The sequence below is a fragment of the Lycorma delicatula genome, chromosome 7 (assembly GCF_047948215.1).
Source record: "Lycorma delicatula isolate Av1 chromosome 7, ASM4794821v1, whole genome shotgun sequence".
NCBI classification, from domain to species: domain Eukaryota; kingdom Metazoa; phylum Arthropoda; class Insecta; order Hemiptera; family Fulgoridae; genus Lycorma; species Lycorma delicatula.
Genome location: NC_134461.1, coordinates 17,249,019 through 17,271,393, shown reverse-complemented (window position 1 = coordinate 17,271,393; position 22,375 = coordinate 17,249,019). Strand labels below are relative to the sequence as shown.

At 29.4% G+C, this 22,375-nt stretch overlaps 1 protein-coding gene and 1 non-coding gene across 6 annotated transcripts in view; one reads left to right on the top strand and one right to left on the bottom strand.

Annotated features, from left to right (window-relative positions):
- Nucleotides 1-22,375, bottom strand: part of UGP (UDP-glucose pyrophosphorylase) — a 150,388-nt gene that overhangs the window by 15,693 nt on the left and 112,320 nt on the right. For all 5 annotated transcript variants that reach the window (XM_075371774.1, XM_075371773.1, XM_075371775.1 and 2 more), the window contains exons 2-4: nucleotides 14,717-14,953; nucleotides 10,556-10,738; nucleotides 4,839-5,044 (exon numbers count right to left, since the gene is read on the bottom strand). In XM_075371774.1, the coding sequence (XP_075227889.1) occupies nucleotides 4,839-5,044; nucleotides 10,556-10,738; nucleotides 14,717-14,953 (626 nt within the window). The remainder of the gene's footprint in view (nucleotides 1-4,838; nucleotides 5,045-10,555; nucleotides 10,739-14,716; nucleotides 14,954-22,375) is intronic.
- LOC142328496 (small nucleolar RNA U3) lies at nucleotides 9,973-10,180 on the top strand. The gene has a single exon (XR_012757291.1). It is a non-coding gene; the product is annotated as a small nucleolar RNA U3 (small nucleolar RNA).

Genomic DNA, 22,375 nt, shown 5'->3' with positions numbered 1-22,375 from the left:
CCTGAGTTTTGTCTGGTTTAAAACTAAACAACAACAGCAACAAACAATCAACAGAAAATCCCACTTCACAACTCAGATATAGGACCAACAATTTTAGGATCTACTTTTGGATTCTGAGTAAAACAAAAAATATCTATTACATCTTGATGGTTCAACAATACCTACTACCTTTCATTAAGTAAAGAAAATGCTCCTTTTTTTCATTTTAATAGGAAATTACTATAGTATTCGATATCTTTATTAAAAAAAAAATTTGACTTAAAAAAACTGAGAACACTAATTTCTTTGATCCTAAAATTTCCTTTTTAAGATTTACTAACGGTTTGTCTTTTCAACAGCAATATACAAAATGAGCCAAAGGATATGCAACCCCAAATTTGAAAACATATTGTGGAAGGAAAGTTAGATTTTGTCGGTGGGAATGTGCGAATTGGCATTGGGTGACATTGTGGTAGAAGAATAGCACACAATAGCCAAGCAATCCCCCTCCTTTTTGATGGCAACGGTGAGTAAGCTATGAGTAAACAAACATATGTTTCTGCAAGCTTCAACATGCGTCAATTTTTTAAAGTTACTTTAAATCACAGTCATTCTTAAAATCCCAGGAAGAATTTAGAATAGCTTTTCCTGAATCGTAGGTGCCTAATAATTGAAAAATTTTACACATACTCACTCGTTTTAGAAAATCTGGTAGTGTGGAAGAATTTAACAGTCCAGCTGACCTACAGTTTTAAGTGATGCGTCCTTGGAAAGCATTTGCGTATCCTTGCTACATTCACAAGAAAGCATATACGAGAACTGTGTCAACAAATCAGAACATCTTATGGGAGTATTCGCAGAGCCACAAAGAAGCTGAAACTCCGCTGTATCGCATTCATGTTGTGCGTGAGCTTCGAGAATCTGATAGGGGAAAAAGACTACAGTACTATCAATGATTTTTGCATTTTCTTCGCAGCAGTGTGATTATGTTTTCTACTCTGATAAAGTATGTTTTCACCTAAAGAGCTAAGCTACATAAATAGCCAAAATGACAGACTCTGGAGTTCAGAAAACCCTCACACTTTCCATGAGACCCTGTTACATTCACAGAAGGTTGGAGTTTAATGTGCAATTTCATAGAAAAGAATTGTAGGCCCAATCTTTTTCACAGAAACAATAACAGCTGAACGTTACCAAGACATCATCATGCAATTCATGGCACTAATAAAAGGCTGATGAACGAGACTGCTGACTGGAGCAAGACGTTGCAATGGTGCACACAGAAAATAGCACAATGACAATGTTGTGCGAGTTCTTTGGGGAACACATTATTTCTCATGGACATGGCTGCCTAGATTGCCAGATTTAATTCCCCTTGACATCGAAAACAAAATATTCCACATCAAGTGCAGCAACTGTCCAAAAAGTAGCAACTAACACGAAGAAATGTGTTGAGGCATGTGTAGCAGCAGATGGAGGACATTTTCAGCATCCATTGTGAGAAAAGTAAATAAATATTTTTTATTCACCTACAAAATACAGTACAGTATATTATGTTAATAAAGATTTTTTAGGAATTATTAATTACTGGGTTGCATATCTCTTGGGTCACTCTGTACTACTCAATCAAAGGAACTACAATGGAACAAGCTACATTATGTTGGCAGTGAGAGAACCACTACAATCACATTTTCCCTGTCTTTTTAATGACCGTCCAGGATCAGACCTACATAGGACATTTGTGGAGCCTACAATTTTTGTTGACCCAAGTAAAATTTGTTTCCTAGAACTCAGGCTCAGGAGTAAATGTTGTTTCACAATTGTACAAATAAAGTCATCTTTAGAAGACCAAAATGTAATCATGTTTTAGTTAGGCATTTAAACAGTTGTAAAACACTGCCAAAAGCTGTGTAGTAGTAGAAGCTAACTATTCAACTTTTTTTTTGTAAGTAAAGGTCTGTGACAAAGGTGTCCATTACATACAGCTCTCTTCAATACCTAGATTACTTACATTTCTTAGAAATTGGTCAAGAATGTGTGTTACAATGTCAATGAGATTAAATTTCTTAAGGTGTTGAGTTTCCAACACCAATGACAAAGCAGCCTACACAATATAAAACATTAAGGATATTTTTAAAATATTTAACTGCATTTCTATATTTTAATAAATTATTTTTAATGATCTGTTATTTGTGGTCTATGATTGATGAAATTACCTTTCTAAATGTTTTTAAAGCAATAATATAATCTTAAGAATATATAAATCAGAATGTTTGTTAGTTTGTAATAACACTCACTAAAAACTGAAACTAACTAGTGTTGTGATAATCTTTTGTGAAAAACTCTAATTTTTATGACAATCTTTACAGTAAAGTAATATTTCATGGCTTTTAAGTTACATTCTGTGAGAAGAAATAGTGAACAATATGTGATTCCCATAAATGAAATTTCAAAATAGACTGATTTTTATTAATCAAAAAAGAGTAAAATATTCTCAAGACAACAGCAATTCAATTGTAAGAAGCTCTTATTCATTTCACAATTTTCACAGACACGTTTTTTGTGTAAGGTACTATCTATATTTAATACTTACTATTTAATTATTTTGTTACATAACAGTAAACAGCAAACTATAATTCAATGTCAGATAACATGCTAAGTAGAAATAAATACAATGAATTAAAGGTACATTATTATAATTTAAAGATATGTCTGTATATTAATAGAATGAAATTTATATACTTGTTATTGCATATTCCACAAAAAAAACCTGAAGCAAACATCAATTAAATACTAGCCCTAAACACATATAAACTGCAAACATGGTTTAATGAAACTTGCAAAACAAAATTTAACTTTCAAAAACTTATTTTAACCAGAAAGCAATTTACACTACTGAATACTTAGAATTATGTTTGTTATACACCTTCCTGAAATATTTACTTGTTGACCACTCTCAAATGACAAGAAATAGATTTCTGGCATATATTTCCTTAGACTGCACGTAATAATAAAAAAATAATAATACTTGAGAAAAACTACACTCGCATTCCCTTACTGGTGAATTTTAATTTTAATTTATATATATATTTTACATATTATACAAGGTGCTACCCAAAAGTTCGGGGAATTTTATCATTAAAAAAATATAGCTTTGAAATTTTATGTTCGGAAAGAGAAAAAAGTCGCACGTAGCAAGGTCAGGCGAACATGAATTTTTCAATTAGCTATAGACATGCAATTTTTTTCTGGTCGCTGTTCAACAGTCTCTGTATGAATTTGACAGCAATGCGTCTATGTTCAAATTTTCCAAGAAGATGCATTGCATGAACCCATATGACATTTGTAAGATTGCATAAACATCATGGATTGTTTGTCTACGATCTGCAACAATAGCCTCTCACACTTTCGCGATGTTTTCCGGTGTTGCGCTTATTGATGGTCTTCCTGAACGCTCATCATCATCGACTGTCGTTTGTCCATCTTTGAATCGTTTGTATCACAAAAGAGTTTTACTTTTACTCATAGCATTGACACCAAATGCTTCCACAAGCATGCGATGGGTTTCTGCACCAGTTTTTTTAAGCATGAAGCAAAATTTGATGCAGGTTCTTTGCTCTTTAAAATTTGGCATTTAGAACTTCCGAAGGAGTAAAACAACATTACACAACCACACAAAAGTCAACAATGCAGCCTCTCACCGTCACAGCTGTTGGAACACTGATTTACAAAGAGTACTGTTAGCCACATGTAGTGGCAGCAGGTCGTACCAGCAATGGTTTGCGTGCGAAATTCAAATTCCCCGAAGTTTTGGGTAGTACCTCGTATACAAATTATCCATAAAAGTTTCCTTTTTTCATTTCTCATGCGAAATACGGGTTTCATCCTCCTTTGCAAAAATGTTTTTAATTACTTACTATGTATGTAAATTTTGAGTGATGAAAATTAAAACAACTGGAATTTTAAACTACAATTTCAAAACAGGGTATTTCTTTATCCCATCTTATAGAAAGTTTTATTTTCATTTATTTTCTAGGAATGTGTTTTAATCAAGCATTTCATGAGGACAAGAATTGAAAATAAGCACAAGCAAATGATACATATGTATGTTTATAAAATTCTAATAACTACAAGAATAAAATGTTTCTATCTGGATGAAAACTTACTTAAAGTCTGCAATAGTGTTAAAAGCAAGAATAGCAATAATAACAGCAGCATGTTACTTTACTCAGCAATAATCAAACCGTTATTATTAGTAAAACCCTATTTATAGTAACATAATTGGGAATATTAACATTAATATTTGTTCAACATCTTTGGCTTAAAAAGGATAAATTAATGAGAGCCATGTAAACCACACAATTCTCATATAGAATAACACCTAAGATTGTTTTTACAGATTATCATTTAAATTACATTAAATTTAGAGAGTATTCATGCCAAAGAAGAAACACATAAATGATAGTAAAAAGAAATTAAACTTGTAAGAAATATTTTTACTACCTAAAATTAACAATAGCTAATTCATAGTTATTTATAAAGTAACAATTAGCTTTTACACAAAGGAAATAGATCAATTAGGTTCTTGGAAAGTTCACAAAACACTATTTTAATGAAAATCAATCATACAAACAAATTATGAAATTTAAAATAATTTCTATTATTTTTTTTAAATGTTTAAGGTCCATTATTTCTCTGGTAATAATGAATTAGTAAGATGGCGGATACTATTAATGTTGATATATTAAATATTAATAATTTAATTAAGTTAATTAATGTTAATTAACTAACAAAAATATGAATAAATGTTATTATTAAGACGTAAAAGATAAGATGTTAAGATGTAAATTTAGACTTACGCTTCCAAATTTCCTTCAACATTACAATCTTTAGTAACTGGAAGTAATGTATCCTTATTAACACGAGGATAACAACTCTGATTAAACGTATAAATTTCAACTTGAAGTCCTTGATATTTCTTGATTATTTTTGTTGTATCTTCATCTGTGTTGAAAGAATTCATCAACACCAATGGAACATTTGTCTTGTATGTTTTATTGAGGTGCTGTAACAATCACAAGTTATTGTGATTAACTATGGACTAAAAAGAAAATCATCAGGATCATAAAAAAAATTGACTTAAATATTATGAATATTCAGACTGATGGAAACTTTTTATTTAATTAATGAAATTATTTTCATATTTTTATATAACTATTTAATACACAATCATTAAAAATACACAATTACGCTACATTAATAACATTTTAAGCCTCTAAATAATAGCATTAGTTTTTTATAAAAAGTTTACTAGTTTGATTTAAAATGAACATACAATATCAAAATGTTATTCTTAATAAATCTGATGTAATACAAGATAACTTTTTCATAACAAAAAATTTAATTTTTTTTTTTTTTTTCAATAACACCTGATTATTGACTTTGTCTGATTTTGGCTGTATAATGAAACAAAGAAAAATAACAGGTGATCTTAAAGTCGTGCAACACAAATAATAACAAATTGTTTTTTTTAGAAAGCCTTTTTATTCATTTACAAAATAATACTAACATTTACAGAAGTATTACTTACAAGTTTATAATAGGTGCTGGAAATGTCCACCATGATTTTCAATGCATGCATCAACACGTTTTCTTATATTGTACGCAACCTTTATCAGTATAGCAGCATTAATAGTTAATATAGTCCTCAATATTTTGTTTAAGTTCATCAATTATATGCAGGTTGTTTGAGTACACATTATCTTTCAAAAAGCCCCACAAATAAAAATTGTGAGGATTCAGGTCCTATGAACAAGGAGGCCATAAACCACAGAAATTATCTGGTCATCAAAGAAATTGCATATTATTGTGTGCAGTTGCTCCATCTTGTTGTAGCCTGCAATCATGTTTATCAGCATGTAGCGCTATAAACTGCATGATTATTTCTTGAACCGTTCAGCTGTGATGGTCTCTGAAAAAAAGATGAGCCTAACAATTCTTTGGCAAGATACACCTCACCACACCCCAATTTTTTGTGAATGTAATGGCTGATCATGGAACTCATGCGGGTTCTCTGAAGACTATATTCTGCAATTTTATGTTGTTTATAGCAGATATGTTGTAAACTAAGATGATCGCTGAAAAAAACCTTGTCTAGAACAGATATATCATTTCAAATGAAACTTATAAACCATCGACAATACTGCATTCTCCTTATCTGTTTCTTGGAACTGATGACTTATTAATCCAGTACGGATTTAATTTTAGAACTTTAGTAGCCTTATGAACACATCCATAAGATAGCCCAATCTGGTTAGAAAGTTTTAGAAGAAATGTTTTTAGATAACAAATTAGTTTTTCATTTATCGTCTGGAGACTGTAATCAGTTAAAACACTTGGATGGCCAGTACGCTTACAGTTATGCACACTACCTGTAACCCGAACAATTAAATATGTGACAAACAGTGGATTTGTTTGGCACATTAACAAAGATTTTTTTTCATTTAAAAAATCTTCTTGATACTTTGTGTACGATTTCAATTCGTAGTAACACACAACAATAAAGACATGTTGTTCTTGCGTAAAAGATAACGCTGCTCGGACTAAAACTGCTTGGTACTACACCCATTGTTGCCTGGAGGTGTGATCTAGCAATGCTACCATACACTTATTCACTCGCACAAAAAATTACCCTAATTAAAATATCTTTTACAAATTTAACTGCCACTCCTACAAAGCAGAAAAATTTGAGTTGCGCGACTTTAAAATCACCTTGTATTAGACTATTAATAACATAACTGCCATGATTATGCATAACTAACAAAACATAAATTATACCTGATAACAACCACAATAAAGAACAAGCATTCTACATCAACGGATATTATACAAAACCACACAAATGTAATTAAATTTCATATCTACTTTACAAATTGAAAACCGTTTCGCATCAGTATATTAAACCTCAACAAAAAAATTGGTAAGATTCATTCAACTATAAAAGTTACACTTTCAATCAATTTCCAACAGAGGCTGGGATTTATAGTAAAATTATTTTTTTAAGAAGTTACTTTTTAAATTGGTATCACTTGTTTCTAAGATGCTTTAAAAGCATCACTTAAGATAAACAGCTAATATTAAAATTAAAAATCTAATATGGAACACCTACTTTATTTCAAATATAATAAAATCTGTACTTTTCATACATTCAAAATGACAGATTTTCTAATATAGCAGCATGAACAAGTTTGTTGTAGTTATCGGTTTTGCTTGTGGCCATTCATCACTCTCAACACTTTTACAGCCATATTTAAACAAATTAATTACAAACTTAAGTACAATTTACGCCAATCTTACCAAAATAATTGTAAATTTGTAAGAGTCATTATACAATTAAAGACAAAGGGACAAAATTATTTAATAGAACAAAATAGATCTAATAATTTAAAATTAATAAAACCAATTTTAATCCAATCCAATTGATTATCTCCAATCTTAATCAAAGCAGATGGTTGATGGATAATTTTGACTGACATTTTGTAAAAACCCATTAATGATCGATCATATTCGCAAGGAAAAATACATAAAAGACAAAGGACGTTCAATAACTGATGAGATAAACTGATGCAGAGAAAAACCTATTTATTCAATGACAATGAAACTTACACTACTTTTCCAGCAATGTTGAGAAACTTGTCCCATCGTTCTATAAGCTTTCTGATTCCCGCAACGTAGAAGTCTTTACCTTGCTGTTTGAACCATTCGTGTACTGCTTTTTTTACCACTTTGTTATTGTCAAACTTCTTGCTGCGTAAAACGTCTTTGAGCGGGCTGATTAAATGAAAATTGGTCAGGGTGAGGTCTGAGCTGTAAGGAGGATACGGTAACATCTCCCAACCCAACTTCTCGAGCAGTTCTCCATTCTCTGAGCTATGTGAGGGCATGCATTGTCATGCAAGAGAATCACACTTTTGAGAAAGTGCCATGACATTTTCATCTTATCACGGGTCTCACTTTCTGTTGGGAGCATGTTAGAATAGTACTCACTGTTCATGGTACATTATTCTAAATAGTCACTCAAAATTGGATCTTGCAAGTCCCAAAAGACCATCAACATTTCACACTTTACTGGCTGATACATGAGTTTTGAATTTTTTTTGGTGGGCGAATCCAGATGATTCCACTCAAGAATTACCATTTCGATTTGGACTCAAAATGGTGTATCCACATGTGCAGAACAAATGCGTATCCAGGTGTTTTATGGGCTTGAGTCAACTTTCTTCTTACCCATCTCAAAACACATTTTGTGATGATTGAACACATCATGAATGATTAAATGCGCAGTTCCAACAAACTAGCAATGTGAGAAATTTTGACATGCCTGTCTTCACAAATAAGATGATTTATGCGATTTTGCAGCACGGTAGTTGAAACTTAACCGGTCTTTCAGAGCAATGGAGACTGTCACACTTGTTCTGCCCGAATTAAAACTGTTCCACCTGCTTATACAAGTTACTGCACTTTAAACACCTTTCTCTGTACTGTTTCAACATTCCTGAGTAAATATCCACCAGTTTGACAGTTGGAATTAATTATATTAATCTAACTTTGTTTTCCGTGTTTTTAATTTTACTGTACCAAATAAAATTTATTTATCACTTTTTATTAAAATATCAGACACCCACTGTAATAATTTATGTACATGGTTTATGATAATGTATAAAAAAATTGAAAATTTATCAAGTAAAAAGAAATTTTTGGCAGCTAACGAGGTGATTTTAGAGGACATCTATCATAACACATTTCTTCGAATATGTTTTTTAATCCATTCTTTCAAGATGTTCACATTTTTAGAGTCGTACGCCTAAATTATTTGTGATCATTTTGTTTTAAATATGTTTGTTTGGATAGTTGCATTAATAGAAGTTATTTTAACGATAGTCCTGAAGTTTTATAAACGATTACTCGAACAAGTTTTTTTTTTATAAAATTGAAAATTTATCAAGTAAAAAGAAATTTTTGGCAGCTAACAAGGTGATTTTAGAGGACATCTATCATAAAATTTCTTTGAATGTGTTTTTTAATCTATTCTTTCAAGATGTTCACATTTTTATACTTGTACGCCTAAATTATTTGTTGTATTTTTTGTTTTAATTATGTTTGTTTGGATAGTTGCATTAATAGAAGTTATTTTATCGATAATCTTGAAGTTTTATAAACGATTATTCGAACAAGTTTTTTTATATCTAAACTTCTAAAATGTTTTGTTTCATTTATATTATAACTTAGTCGTGTAAAAAGACCATGCGCAGGCACTGTGAGAGAGAGTGTAAAAGTAGAGTTACAAAATGTACTTTGCTAAATCTTTATGAGAATAATTATTGCAAAAAGACTTTTGTTATTTTCTGCTGTTTCGTACTTTTAAATTAGTTTAAAACCATAATTTTCAGTTATCCCATGAGGTTGTTTATTAACAAATAAAAAGTGTTTTACTTCTATTAAATCAGGTTTAAAAATTATATATATATATATATATATATATATATTTAATGGGTTGATCCCAGTATTGATTGATTTTAATATATTTACGTCTTATGAGAAGAGTATTTTATTGAATAAGTTGTTTTTTTACTATCACCACATTTGATTATATAAGTTGACCTTAATTGTGATTCTGACATTACTTTTAAAAAAATATTATAATAAAAATATAACATAATGATTGATAATAATATAATATAAAAATATATAATATACAAAATTAGTTAAATAATTTTATTAATTTTTATTTTGCTGTTTTAACAAACATTTAATATAATACTTAAATCGGTTAAAATAGTTCTGTAATTTTATTTAATTAAAAACTTTCAGTTTTCAGAATTTATCCCGGTATTAGTTTGTGTTGCACTCCGGTAGATAGCGTTAGCGTCAAACTTCTCAAAAGTAAAGTTTCTAAATAAATACATGACACTTTATTAGTTGCAGTTACACATTGAAATTATACTTGTCAGGATCTTTTCTGCAGTACGTTTTCCTTTCTTATTCACCTATTGTTGGGTGTAGAGATATCACGAAGATGAGATGTGGTACCATTTTCTGAGCGTGAGGCAGATATACGAGGTTAAATTCATATATCATCGAAGATCGTTCGCTTAGTCCTTGGTCTAGGGCGAAGGGAGGGGAATGGTGCTCTCTGAGTGATATTATTTCTTATTATTAAACATAGCTCCAATTTACTTATTTCAACGTAAATTCGGGAGGGAGGCGACCCCCGATTGTAATGATTTTCACTGATGCTTTTTTTTTCTGTGCTGAAGAGCATCATCAGTGAGTTAGTTTAATTAAATTCGGTTTTGTGAAACTAACTTGATCCTAAAGAAATTTCATTCAAAAGAAAGACAGAGTCTACCTTCTGTTTATACTTTACAATTTGTCTGTTAATTATTGAATTTGTTCCTTTTAAATCGGTGTCCCTTGCTTGACTAGAAATAGTTGCAAAAGTAATTGTAAACTCTACTTATAAAAAAGAATGTTTTTAATGTAACAATAAAAAGAAAAAGTAGTTTAAATTGCTTACCTCTATCTGCTGAACTGTAAGATCAAGAAATGTAAGATCACTTCTGACAGGAATAACTGATTTTGGTCCATGACAACCCATGGATGTTCCCAACCCACCATTCAATTTTATTACAACCAACTTCCCTAACATTTGATGAATACTTTCTGTGGTAGGTTCAGGTAACGTGCTGTAATCTCTAACCTACAAAAATAAAATTCATAATTGTTATTACTATAACAATTAAAAACTACTATTATACAAAAGAATTACTAACGAAAGTTCAGTTGAAATTAAAAATTCAAGAACTGAATTAAATTTTTTTTTAAATATATATATATAATGTAATTATATATATTACATATAAATTTTATGCAATAAATACGCACATGCACTTAAAATCTCAACTGGTAATATATTACTAAAGATACCTTAAACCTGAGCACATAAAAATATTGAAGATTTAAAATCAGCCCACTGGTTAAATTGTTATCCTGAAAAATTTTGTTTCAATTGCAAAAACTGTTTCAGTTTTTGGGTTTTGCTGTATTTATTTAGTCCAATTCACAGTTTTTCTGAGTACTGAATTTTGGTTCATTTATAATGTTTATGAGGTGCAAAAATAAAGTAATGAGACTGATGTGAAAAAAAATGTTGCTTACCGTTTTAGTTATGTTTAGTGTTGTCTCCTTCAAAGTAGTTCCCCTCTGATTGCACACACTTATTCCAGTGCTTCTGCCATTGATGGTAACATTTCTGGAACTCATCTTCTGTAATATCCTCCAAGACCTTCGTCACCGCTTTTTGGACATCTTGTGTTGTTTGAAAATGGTGTCCTTTGACCGCCATTTTGACTCTCGAAAATAGAAAAAAGTCGCACGGGGCGATATCTGGTGAATAAGGTGGCTGTGGTAGTACTGAAATTTGTTTTGAGGTTAAAAATTGCTGTACTGACAGAGCAGCAGTATGGGATGGCGCATTATCGTGATGCAGAATCCAATTATCAGCAATGTTGGCACGGACACGAGGAACTCGTTTACGAAGACTTTCTAAAATTTCTTTGTAGAAATATCGGTTAACTGTTTGTCCAGGAGGCACCCACTTCTTATGAACAATTCCATTGGAATCGAAGAAGCACACAAGCATGCATTTCACTTTTGACTTTGACATGCGAGCTTTTTTTGGTCTGGGTGATCCCTTTGAGCACCATTGCGAACTTTGGCGTTTGTCTCTGGATCGTACTAAAAAAAACAACCTTCATCACCAGTGATAACACGGCTCAACAAATCTGGATTGATTTCCGTTTGCTCTAACACAGATCGGCTGCCGCAGCCGATCTGTGTTTCTCGCTGTTGTTGTGTGAGATTTTTGAGGACCATTTTTGCACAAATCTTTCTCGTACCAAGATCTTCAGTTAATATTAGACGAACCGTTTCTAGATTGATGTTGAGTTCTTCTGCAATCATTTTCACGGATAATCTTCGATCAGATGGTACGATTTCACGCACCCTGGTCAAGTTGACATCTGTCCGGAGGTTGATGGTCGTCCACTGCGGTCTTCATCTTCAACATTCGTTCTGCCTTCGCTAAAAATTTTATGCCACCGAAAAACTTGAGCTCTTGACATAACCTCCTCTCCAAAAGCCTTCTGAAGCTTACCGTAAGTTGTCGTCGCGTTTTCACCCGATTTAACGCAAAAAGAAATGGCATACCGTTGCGAAATATTTTGTGGTTTCATTTCCGTGACGAGAGACACAAACACGTGTTCACTTATTACAGCACAACTCACGACTGAGCAGTTGCATCAATGTGCCGCTTGGAGTAGAAGTAGCTTATAGACCAAGGTCAAAGATGGCGTCCCTACGCAAGCTGCAGGGTTGCCACATCTTGCAAAGAAAAATCAGTCTCATTACTTTATTGTCGCACCTCGTATACTGATGTACATTTACAAATAAGTTACAAATATTTATATACATGTGTGTGTGTACGCACACGCGAGTTAAGGCATAGTTAGGGCAGTTTCCCTGTGTTCAAAGGATTGATCGCATATGCCTTTCTAATGCTTCACCGGCTAGAATTTATCTTTTACTCCAGTTAAAACATGAAACATAGTAGAAACCATGAAAAGGTGTTTAAAAATTTGGTTTTAATTAGTTTTTGTTTAAAAATATAAGTTCACAGTCGATTTTATCATTCTTAACCTCAATTTTTATTTACTACTCAGTCGTCTTTTCTTTTTGTTTCGGTTTTTGGATTTTGCTGTATTTATTGTTTATTTTAAATTGTTAACAATGGATTAATAAAGAATATTTATTTAAAATAAAAAAATAACATGAAAAGATGAATATTTTAGAAATTGATTAATAATTGTGAATTTATTTTGTAATCTGCCCAAAGGTTTCTTTGAATGTCATCAATGCAGCCACCAACTCTCATTCAATGCCTAAACATTAAAAACAATGTCTATCAGGCTAAAAATACTGATACATACAATTCTGTTACACTTTAATTAACTGATATCAATAGACAACTGTTTTATTAATACATGTCTCAAGGGTGAAGGTTTGAAGTGTGCGTAATAGCCTGTTTTGTCAGTAAATTATAACTCGCTTATATCTTTTCAAGTCTAATTGTTGTAACCAATTAATTTAAACAATGAATATTTATACTCTGCAGTATATGTGATTTTATGTGTACAGTAATTAAAAGACTGAGTTATGAAATTCATATTTAATAGTAACATTTGCTTTTAAAAATATAAACAAAATAAACAACAACAAAGTTTTTTAAATAAGCAACAACAATAAATCAATAGCATTTACAGTTTTTCTGTGTAAAATAACTGCAAGAGATTAACAAAGTGCAGTATTAACATTTGTGCAGCTGCCTAACAAATTTTAAAAGAACTATATACTGTATTACATTCAATATACTTACATTTTAGAATAAAATAATACAGTTAAGTTATTGATCAATTACTCATTAATGCAGCTGAATAGTCCAATTAAAAACTAATAATAAACAATTATTAGAAATAAATTGCTCTCCAGAAAAGTAAATTTTTATCTACCAACAAATATTACATTTTTTAAATATAAAAGTATAATTTTTGTGTTTTTTTAAAATATGAAATAATTACTGAAAAACAAAATTTTTCAGGATAGCAATTTAACCAGCAGAATGATTTTAATCTTCTTTTAATAAAAATCTACAATTTTTTTATGAGCTCAGGTTTAAGGTATCTCGGGTAATATATTACTAGTTGAAATTTTAAGTCAACGTTTGTGGACTGGCGGATGTACTGCTTCTTTTATAAATTTTAAAACAGTTCAAGCTGACGATGATGAACGTGTTTGCAAATGAAATTAATATAATCTCTTTTAATATTTAAAAGTAATTGTGAAAAGTTTTTAAATACTCTGTATAACATAAATATTATAATATTTTTTCAAAAAGAGAATTGGCTACTGAAAAAGAAATAGTCATTTACAATGTTTTTTTTTTCTTTTTTTAAAAAGATAATCTATGTATTCATACGTATGTAAATTATAATAATCATGACCTAAAATGATCTAACGGTCAAAAGGTTACTGATTATGATTTTTGTTTTCTTACTTACTCAATTTGGTGGTTTATTTATGATATTTATATTGATGTACATTTACAAATAAGTTACAAATATTTATAAACACGTGTGTGTGTCCGCGCGCGCGCGCGCACATATAGATAGGTTCCATTGTTAAGGCAGTTTCCCTGTGCTTCAAGGATTGATCACATATACCTTTCTAATGCTTCATCAGTTAAAATTTATCTTTTACTCCAATTAAAACATGGAACATAGTTTTGTTTGACTAATTCATTTGATTAGGATAAGTGAAAATTTTTATAAATATAAATAAAAACTGAACTTGCCAGTTAAAAGGAGTCTTTTCATATACAATTTTTATTAAAAAATAATATGTTAAATATATACTGAGTATTCTACGGAGACTTAAAGTGATAAATTGAAGTCAAAAGTCTCAGTGTAGAATAATGCGCACTATGAAGAAGTATGAAACACAATATTAATAAGGACATTAAGGATAATTCAATGTACAATTGAAGATTAATACAACCAAATAAAACTCTAAAAAAATATTGTAATATGTATGTTTTTAAAAATTATCACTGTATCATACTTACAGCCCCTTCTGGAAGTTTCTGAATGTTATCCCATAGAACAGATGGTCCAGTTTCCCTTAAAAATCGGTCAAATAATTTTACAAATCCATCTAACTCAGTTTTTATAAGCTCTCTTCTTGTTTCTGGAACAGTGGTTAAAAGTTGATCAATTTCTGCTTGCAATCGGATCTGAGCATCTCTTTTCATAACCTCTTTGAACTCCCGAGAACCAGAAGGTGCTCTTTGGTGCCCTCGAACCTGTAAATATAATTATACATTATTATTTCCAGAAAAAATAAAATAAAATAATTTTTTTTTTAAATTAAATTTTTTTTTTTTAATTTTAAAATAAACCTTATAGTGAAATGATCAAATTAGTTTCATTTCAACAAAATCAAATCATACTGTTTTGCTTTGAAGCACCTTAATGAAACACTAAATTTGTCATCATTATTAAATATTTATTATGCCTTCATATATTCTCGTATAAAGTACAATGTCATCTTTTTGGGCTTCCTCAAAAATGTAGAATGAGTTTTTAAGATACAATATTTAAACTGTCAAGAATGGGTTTTATTATGCTTCTGTTTCCATTTTTAATAAATTAACAAAAAAATTTCCTTCCAATTTATTTAAAATACTATTAAAAAAATTTATTTTATGGAAGCAGTATTATACTTTGTTGATAAATTTTTAAATAATACTAATTTATATGAAAAAAAATTACTCCGCATCCGATTCAATGTGTTCATAAATATGTACTCAAAATAATTTTCAATAGCGGCTTCTGAATCTAATGAATTTAGCTTAACATTATTTTACGTATAGGTATTTAGATTAAATTTATCACATCTATCTTTTTATTACATAATTTGTTTTTATATTTTTAATTTATTTTATATTGATGTGATCTATATAATATAAAGTATATTTATGTACTGATCAGAATAAAGATTTATTAATTATTTTATTTACCTTAAAAAATGAAAACATGCACTATTTTCAAAATAAGTGAAACACGTATTTAGGTCATGTGTCCCAGTTTTAACTTTCTGTAACCCAAGAATAACATCCTGTTTCCAGGTAAAGTAAATAACATTTGATAAAACAGGTCTTAATGTTAAAAACGGTTATTTAGAAAGGATTTAAAATAATTATGATAATTTCTAGACAGCAAGTAGACAATGACATTTCACAGCTGATGTTGCAATAAATTGTACTCCACATCAAAGAGTGTCTTCTTACATGTACATTTTTTAATACAAAAATTCAGTATATACCATTAAATATGCGACAAAGACTGTTTGGAGTTTACATTTTTATCACCATGTATCACTATTTCAAACGTTTTCTTAACAGTTGGGCTTAAATTATTTTTTAACATTACAAGTACTTTTATAAAATTAACCTTACTCTATGGCAAAATAAAAATATAATTTTGGAATTTTAATTCGTTTATAAGGACAACAACTGGTTCTAAAAAGAAAAATGGTAATTTCCAGCTTATCAGTTGAATATTAATGTAGTAAATTTTTACTTCTTATTCCATTACAACGAGGCTTCAAATCAAACAATTTCTGAATTTTTATTACCTTCCTCTCTGAGATATAAGGCGTTAAAGATCGTGCATTTTGAAAAATCATGCACTTTTGATTTTTAGTAAATAATAAAAAAAAGAAGACATGAGACTTCAAAGTTCAAAAATAGACCCTCTAAATTATTTTAAGAAGGAGAACAAATATTGGAACTGATGTCCCGTCCCTTCACAGTGAAATTTATTCACTTTTCCCATGAAAGACCGTATCTTTGACATGTTGGAGTTTATTATCCGCTGTAGCAGTCCAGTAACATTGCCACCTTATTGGAATGTTTAATAAAATTAATAAAATCTGTAGTAATAACATGAGTGGTGAAAGACGATTGGCTGCATGCACATCCATCTTTAGCAACAGAATCTGCACGTTCATTATCCAGGATTCTCACATGGCTAGGGATCCAGACAGAATTTTCTTGTGTATTGTGACGATTCAACTCGGCGACTGTATTATGAATTTTAGGGACGATATGATGTCTAGAATAGATATCTTCTAAAGCTTGGAGTTCACCAGACAAACCGTTACAGATAAGAATGCGACAAGGAGTATTTCACAGGGAAATGTATCTTACAAGTAATTTTGCAATTTTTGCATGTTTTACAAGTAATTTTGCAATTTTTGCACAAGTATTTTTACATTCTAAATGCTCTAATTCAGATATGATTTTAGCTCATAAATAAACAAGATAGGAAAATAATTTGCATAACATGGAAGTAATTTCTGTATAGAAGATAATTTTTGTTTCAAGTCTATAAATCAATTAGCTTCTGAGATATTGGAAAAACCACAAATGCCAAGAAATGCAAAAATCAGCATGATGCGTGCATCGCAAAATTATACAAACAATTTTCAAAAAAAAAATTCTCTTTGAACTCTGAAATATGAGAGAATAAATATAAAAAAAATTAAAAATAGCATGCAAACACCATCGGCTTACTTGACAAGGTCTAATCTAGTATACAATCACTGAAAACATTTTTTCTAAATATTCATTGTCTTCCTTCCCTTAAAAGATTAATTCATACCTCACTTAATCTTTACATAATAAAAAAATATTATTTTCTGTTATAATTCAGTATTAAAAAAATAACATTGAATAACTACAAAATCCATCACTTTTTATCTACGCAAAGAAATTATTCATTCAGTAGATCCATCAAGTTACATAGAATAAAAATTGATTTCCTGATAACAAATCAGTAAAATTTCTATTATTTATAAAATCAATATCCATACAACAATGATATATGCAATTTGTCTTCTACTTAAATAGAACCCCTAGAATTATTTACAGTCCTTAATAAAGAGCTTTTATACAGAGTATAATAAATCCAAGTTACACCACCTGATATATATCATAATGAGAAGATCAATAAAATTAACAGTATAAAATAAAAACACTCCTCCTATGTACCTACGTAATACACATTTAATATGGCAAAGCAGCTCATAAAAAACAAACTTACAATAATTTTTTTTTTATTTTATTTTAAATATGGACATCTTTAAAAGTAAATAAAACAATAATAATGAATTAGAACTCAATCAGAAAATTATTTCATTCATACAAGTACATTTAAAAATTAAAAACACATTCATAAATTCACACACACACAAAATAAGAATTTTGTATCTTGTTTTATAAAAAGGTAGGTATCTGCCTTATCATATCTGCCTTAAAAGATCTTATCATGCTGACCATACTGTTGATAAATACTTTTAATATAGCTCAATTACACCATAAGTATTTGACAAATTAATATGGCTTTATTAAATCTACACTTTATATATATATATATATATATATATATATATATATATATATATATATATATGTGTGTGTGTGTGTGTGTGTGTGTGTGTGTGTGTGTGTGTGTGTGTGTGTATTGCATGGCTTTCTCAGCTATGCCAGTTAAGGCACACCTTTTTCATTGCAAAACCTTTCCAGCTTGAACACAAAAAGTTTTACAATTCAGTCACATTTTTATTTTTATTTTCATTGTTTAAATATAATTTTTTAATTTATTTTAAAATTTTGGGGCCTTCTTATCAATGAGGCTTTTTTTATTGAAAATAATAACAATTACCAAATTAAGATTTAAGCATTAAAATTTCAAATAAAAACATTTTTGAATTTGGAGGAAACCTTACTTTGTGAAAACAATTTAGTAAAAATTGTTTATAAAAACTGAAACTTAAAAAAAAATTTTTTAAATAAAGAATAACTTCTATGATAGTAAGAAAAAAATTGCTTCTTACTTTGGGTCTACTTTTTTTTTTCTGGGCGAAAAACGCTTTTGCGTTATCATCATCCAGACATGATATATTTGTTGTAAATAAATAAATGTTAAAAATGACCATAAAATAATTAATTAAAAACCAAAACATAGCAACATAAAGATACATCTTAAAAGGAAAACGGCTATAAAATATTCTAAAGGCAAAATAAGACATACCACATTATTTATCCTTGGATCTGGGGTATATTATGAGGGCCAAAACTTCTTTCTTTTTCCTGTTTAGCCTCTGGGAATTACCGTTCAGATATTATTTCAGAGGATGATGAGGATAATATGTATGAATGAAGTGTAGTCTTGTACACTCTCAGTTCGACCATTCCAGAGATGTGTGGTTAATTGAAACCCAACCACCAAAGAACACCGGTATCCACAATCTAGTATTCAAATCCGTATAGAAATAAATAACTGACTTTACTAGGACTTGAATGCTGGAACTCTCGACTTCCAAATCAGCTGATCTGAGAAGACGCATTTTCACCATTAGACTAACCCGGTGGGTTAATGAGGGCCAAAACTTAATAAAGTTTTCTCTGACATGTTTCAATACTTCTTGGTAGCTCTATATATTAAGTATAAACTTTCAACATTTTTTTGAAAAATATTTTAATTGAAGGGCAATAAGGGCAAAAGAAGTAAAACATTTCAGTTGAGCTAGTTCAATTTTTTTTAAAAATGGTACTTTTTAAAGTACCAAAGTAGTCAATCGGATTTCAATGGAAAATGAACAGTCTTTATTAATTTTAATAAACGGTTATTTATATTTATTTAATTTATAAATATAATGTAAAGTTGATTTACTAATCTTATTTGATCTACTTATTATTATTGATTTAATAATTATGTCTTTATAATATATAACCCCCTTATTATATAATGCCTTAAAAATGTCAGTACGACCTCAATTCACCAGGAACTGAAATCCAGGTTAAAGTTTTTTCTCTCCATAACTCGATGACAAAGTGTTTTTGGATGAATGTTTGTATGATGTTTATCCTTATTTCAAGCTTTAGAATATGTTCCCAAATTAAAAATAAAAATATTCTTTATTAAAAATATTCCTTTCCTCCTGAAACATCCTGCATGTTCATTCATTATACAAACAAAAGATAATAGCTGTCTATTGGACACCAATTAAAAAAAATGATGTATTTTATATCTAAAGACTTCTAGAATATCATTCAAAACATCAAAATTTCTTCATAACAAAAAAAATACATTAATTGTTTGTTATTTTTTCCAGTCTTCCTCTCATTGTGACATACAAAACACACCTGATGTATAATAAGTGAACAGAGTTGCTTTCTTTAAAAGTAATGATACTCACTGTACATTTAACCTCTGTAGCATGAAGAATGAAATTATTACTTGTAGTTCAGACATAAACTACATTATTTTGGGGTTAGTATGGTGATTATGCAACTTTGTACAACTATATATACATTCAGGTCTCTGTTAAAGCATAGGGAAATCACTACAACCCTTACTTCCCCTATTTAGCGATTATTGGATGGCTGCTGTTCTTGAGAATGACCATTTTCTGTAATGTTATGTGTCTGATCAATATACATCATATAGTTATCACAGGCCAACAAAAAAATATATCTATATACCACAGATGTATAAATATAAATGGATATACGTACAACATTGTGTAAATACACATTGTGAGTATATTTTTTTCCCACCCCAATAAATAAATTTGCCAAAAATAATATGCATATTATCATATGGGAATAATATGGATAAGGATATTACAAGATATGAATAAAATTATTTCATAAACCAATTTTAATACATACACCTGGTCAACATTGGTATGATTTTTATAACTATTACCAAGTTGTATTTTACATAGCACATTAAGTTGTAATTGCAACTGGAGCTAATCTGAATGAAGTTTTAGTTTTCACAAAAAAATAAAAGTATATATTTTAATGTGAAAAAATCTAAAATTCATGTGTTTCATTTAATAGTGTACAATTCTCCGACAACCAATTTCTTATGTTTTATATATTTTTATATACAAATAGTTTGTAATTTAATAAAAATAATAAATATTCAAATAGCTGATTGATTTACGTATGGATTTGGATGTTAGGTTATTTTACATCACACTCCATAATTTCAGTGCTATTCCCAAAGATAAGACATTGTACACAGTGTGAACTATTAGATTATAAGGAATGCAGTTATATAATTTGTCTCATCAAGGGCATTCAAAAATTGTTATTTATTATTAAATACAGTTAGTTTGTCTTTAATGCTGTCTGTGATTTGTTCATTTGTTGAATGATATTTGTATAAGAAGCAATCATCATATTTTAATAAAGTACATGAGATTACTAGCTACTTTTTTCCAAGTAATCAACTTAATTCTTAGTTAGGTTATCTTTTATTACAGCATAGTATTAAATTATATTTACTTAATGATAACATCCTAAAATTTGCAGCATCATGTTTATTTATAAATTTTCACTTTAGTTCTCATTTTTATTATGTTTGTGATACATTCAAAAGGGTTATTGTATACATGTTTTATGACAATGTTTATTATTTTAGTGATCTTTTAACTTGAGGAAATACTCAAATTAACAGATTAATTGAAAAACAGATTGCAGCAGATAAATAAAATGTATTCATTTTTTTTTTCTTTATCAATATAGTTTTCTAAATCTTTTTATTAAAAATTTAAATTTTTCTTTTCAAAACTGGACTTATTTAACTGAAAACCACCATCATAGAAGATTTGTAATACGTAGCAAAATTTAGTAGTCATATTATTTTAGAAAGTGCCCAAAACCAGTTTTAAGAGACTACCCATTTATATTTTTTCCACGCTTCTGTTTTATTCTTTAACATATTTATTATATTGTATGCCTTAAATTATCTAATCTGACTATTAAAAAAACTAATAGTAATAGTCTAATATGAACTAACACCATAAAAATACAAATACATAATCTACACACAATCAGAACCATTGTACGGTAGGTTACACTATCATATTTTGGAGTATAACCAAATCGTTATATCTCAAATGCAAATGACAAAAAATGGTTGTTTCATGGTTACTTTATGTATTAATGTTCCACACCTAAAGCTAGCAAGTAAGGGGTGACAACTACATCACTTACTTTCATTTGGGTGGTAATGAAATTAAATGCTGCTTACAAGAAACTGAAAACTTTAACTTAACCTAATTTTATATTATTAAATAAAGAATAGCGTTTTTCATTATCAATATATACACATAAACTACCTTCATTAAAATTTATAGACAGAGAACTAAACACGTATTTAATAACTCCCTTCATAATCGATTTAAAAATTACATAAATTAACATTGTACAGTATAAACTGTGACGAAAAGACAGATAATGGGAAAATACAATAACATAATCAACAAAGAAAAAATTGTCTGATAAAACTGCATATGACTAATTAAACAAATAACAGGTATTTCAAAAAGGAAGCAACCCCTTTGTCTGATGATGCGAATTTATTATAAAAATATTAATGTTAATAAAATACTTATACAACAATGTTCAAGTTATCGTTAATAACTTTACAATAGATGTTGAAAATGATTTCCTGTGATCCCGATGCAAGTTTTTACAAGTTTCATAACATTTGCGACCACTTTTTGTAATGTTTTCATTTTGCTCAGTAATGTTTTAAATTTCACTTTTAATGTTAGCCTTCAATTCATCAAGTGTATGAGGATTTACAAACTACACTTTGTAAATATATATCCCCAAAGGAAAATGTCTGCTGATATAAGATCT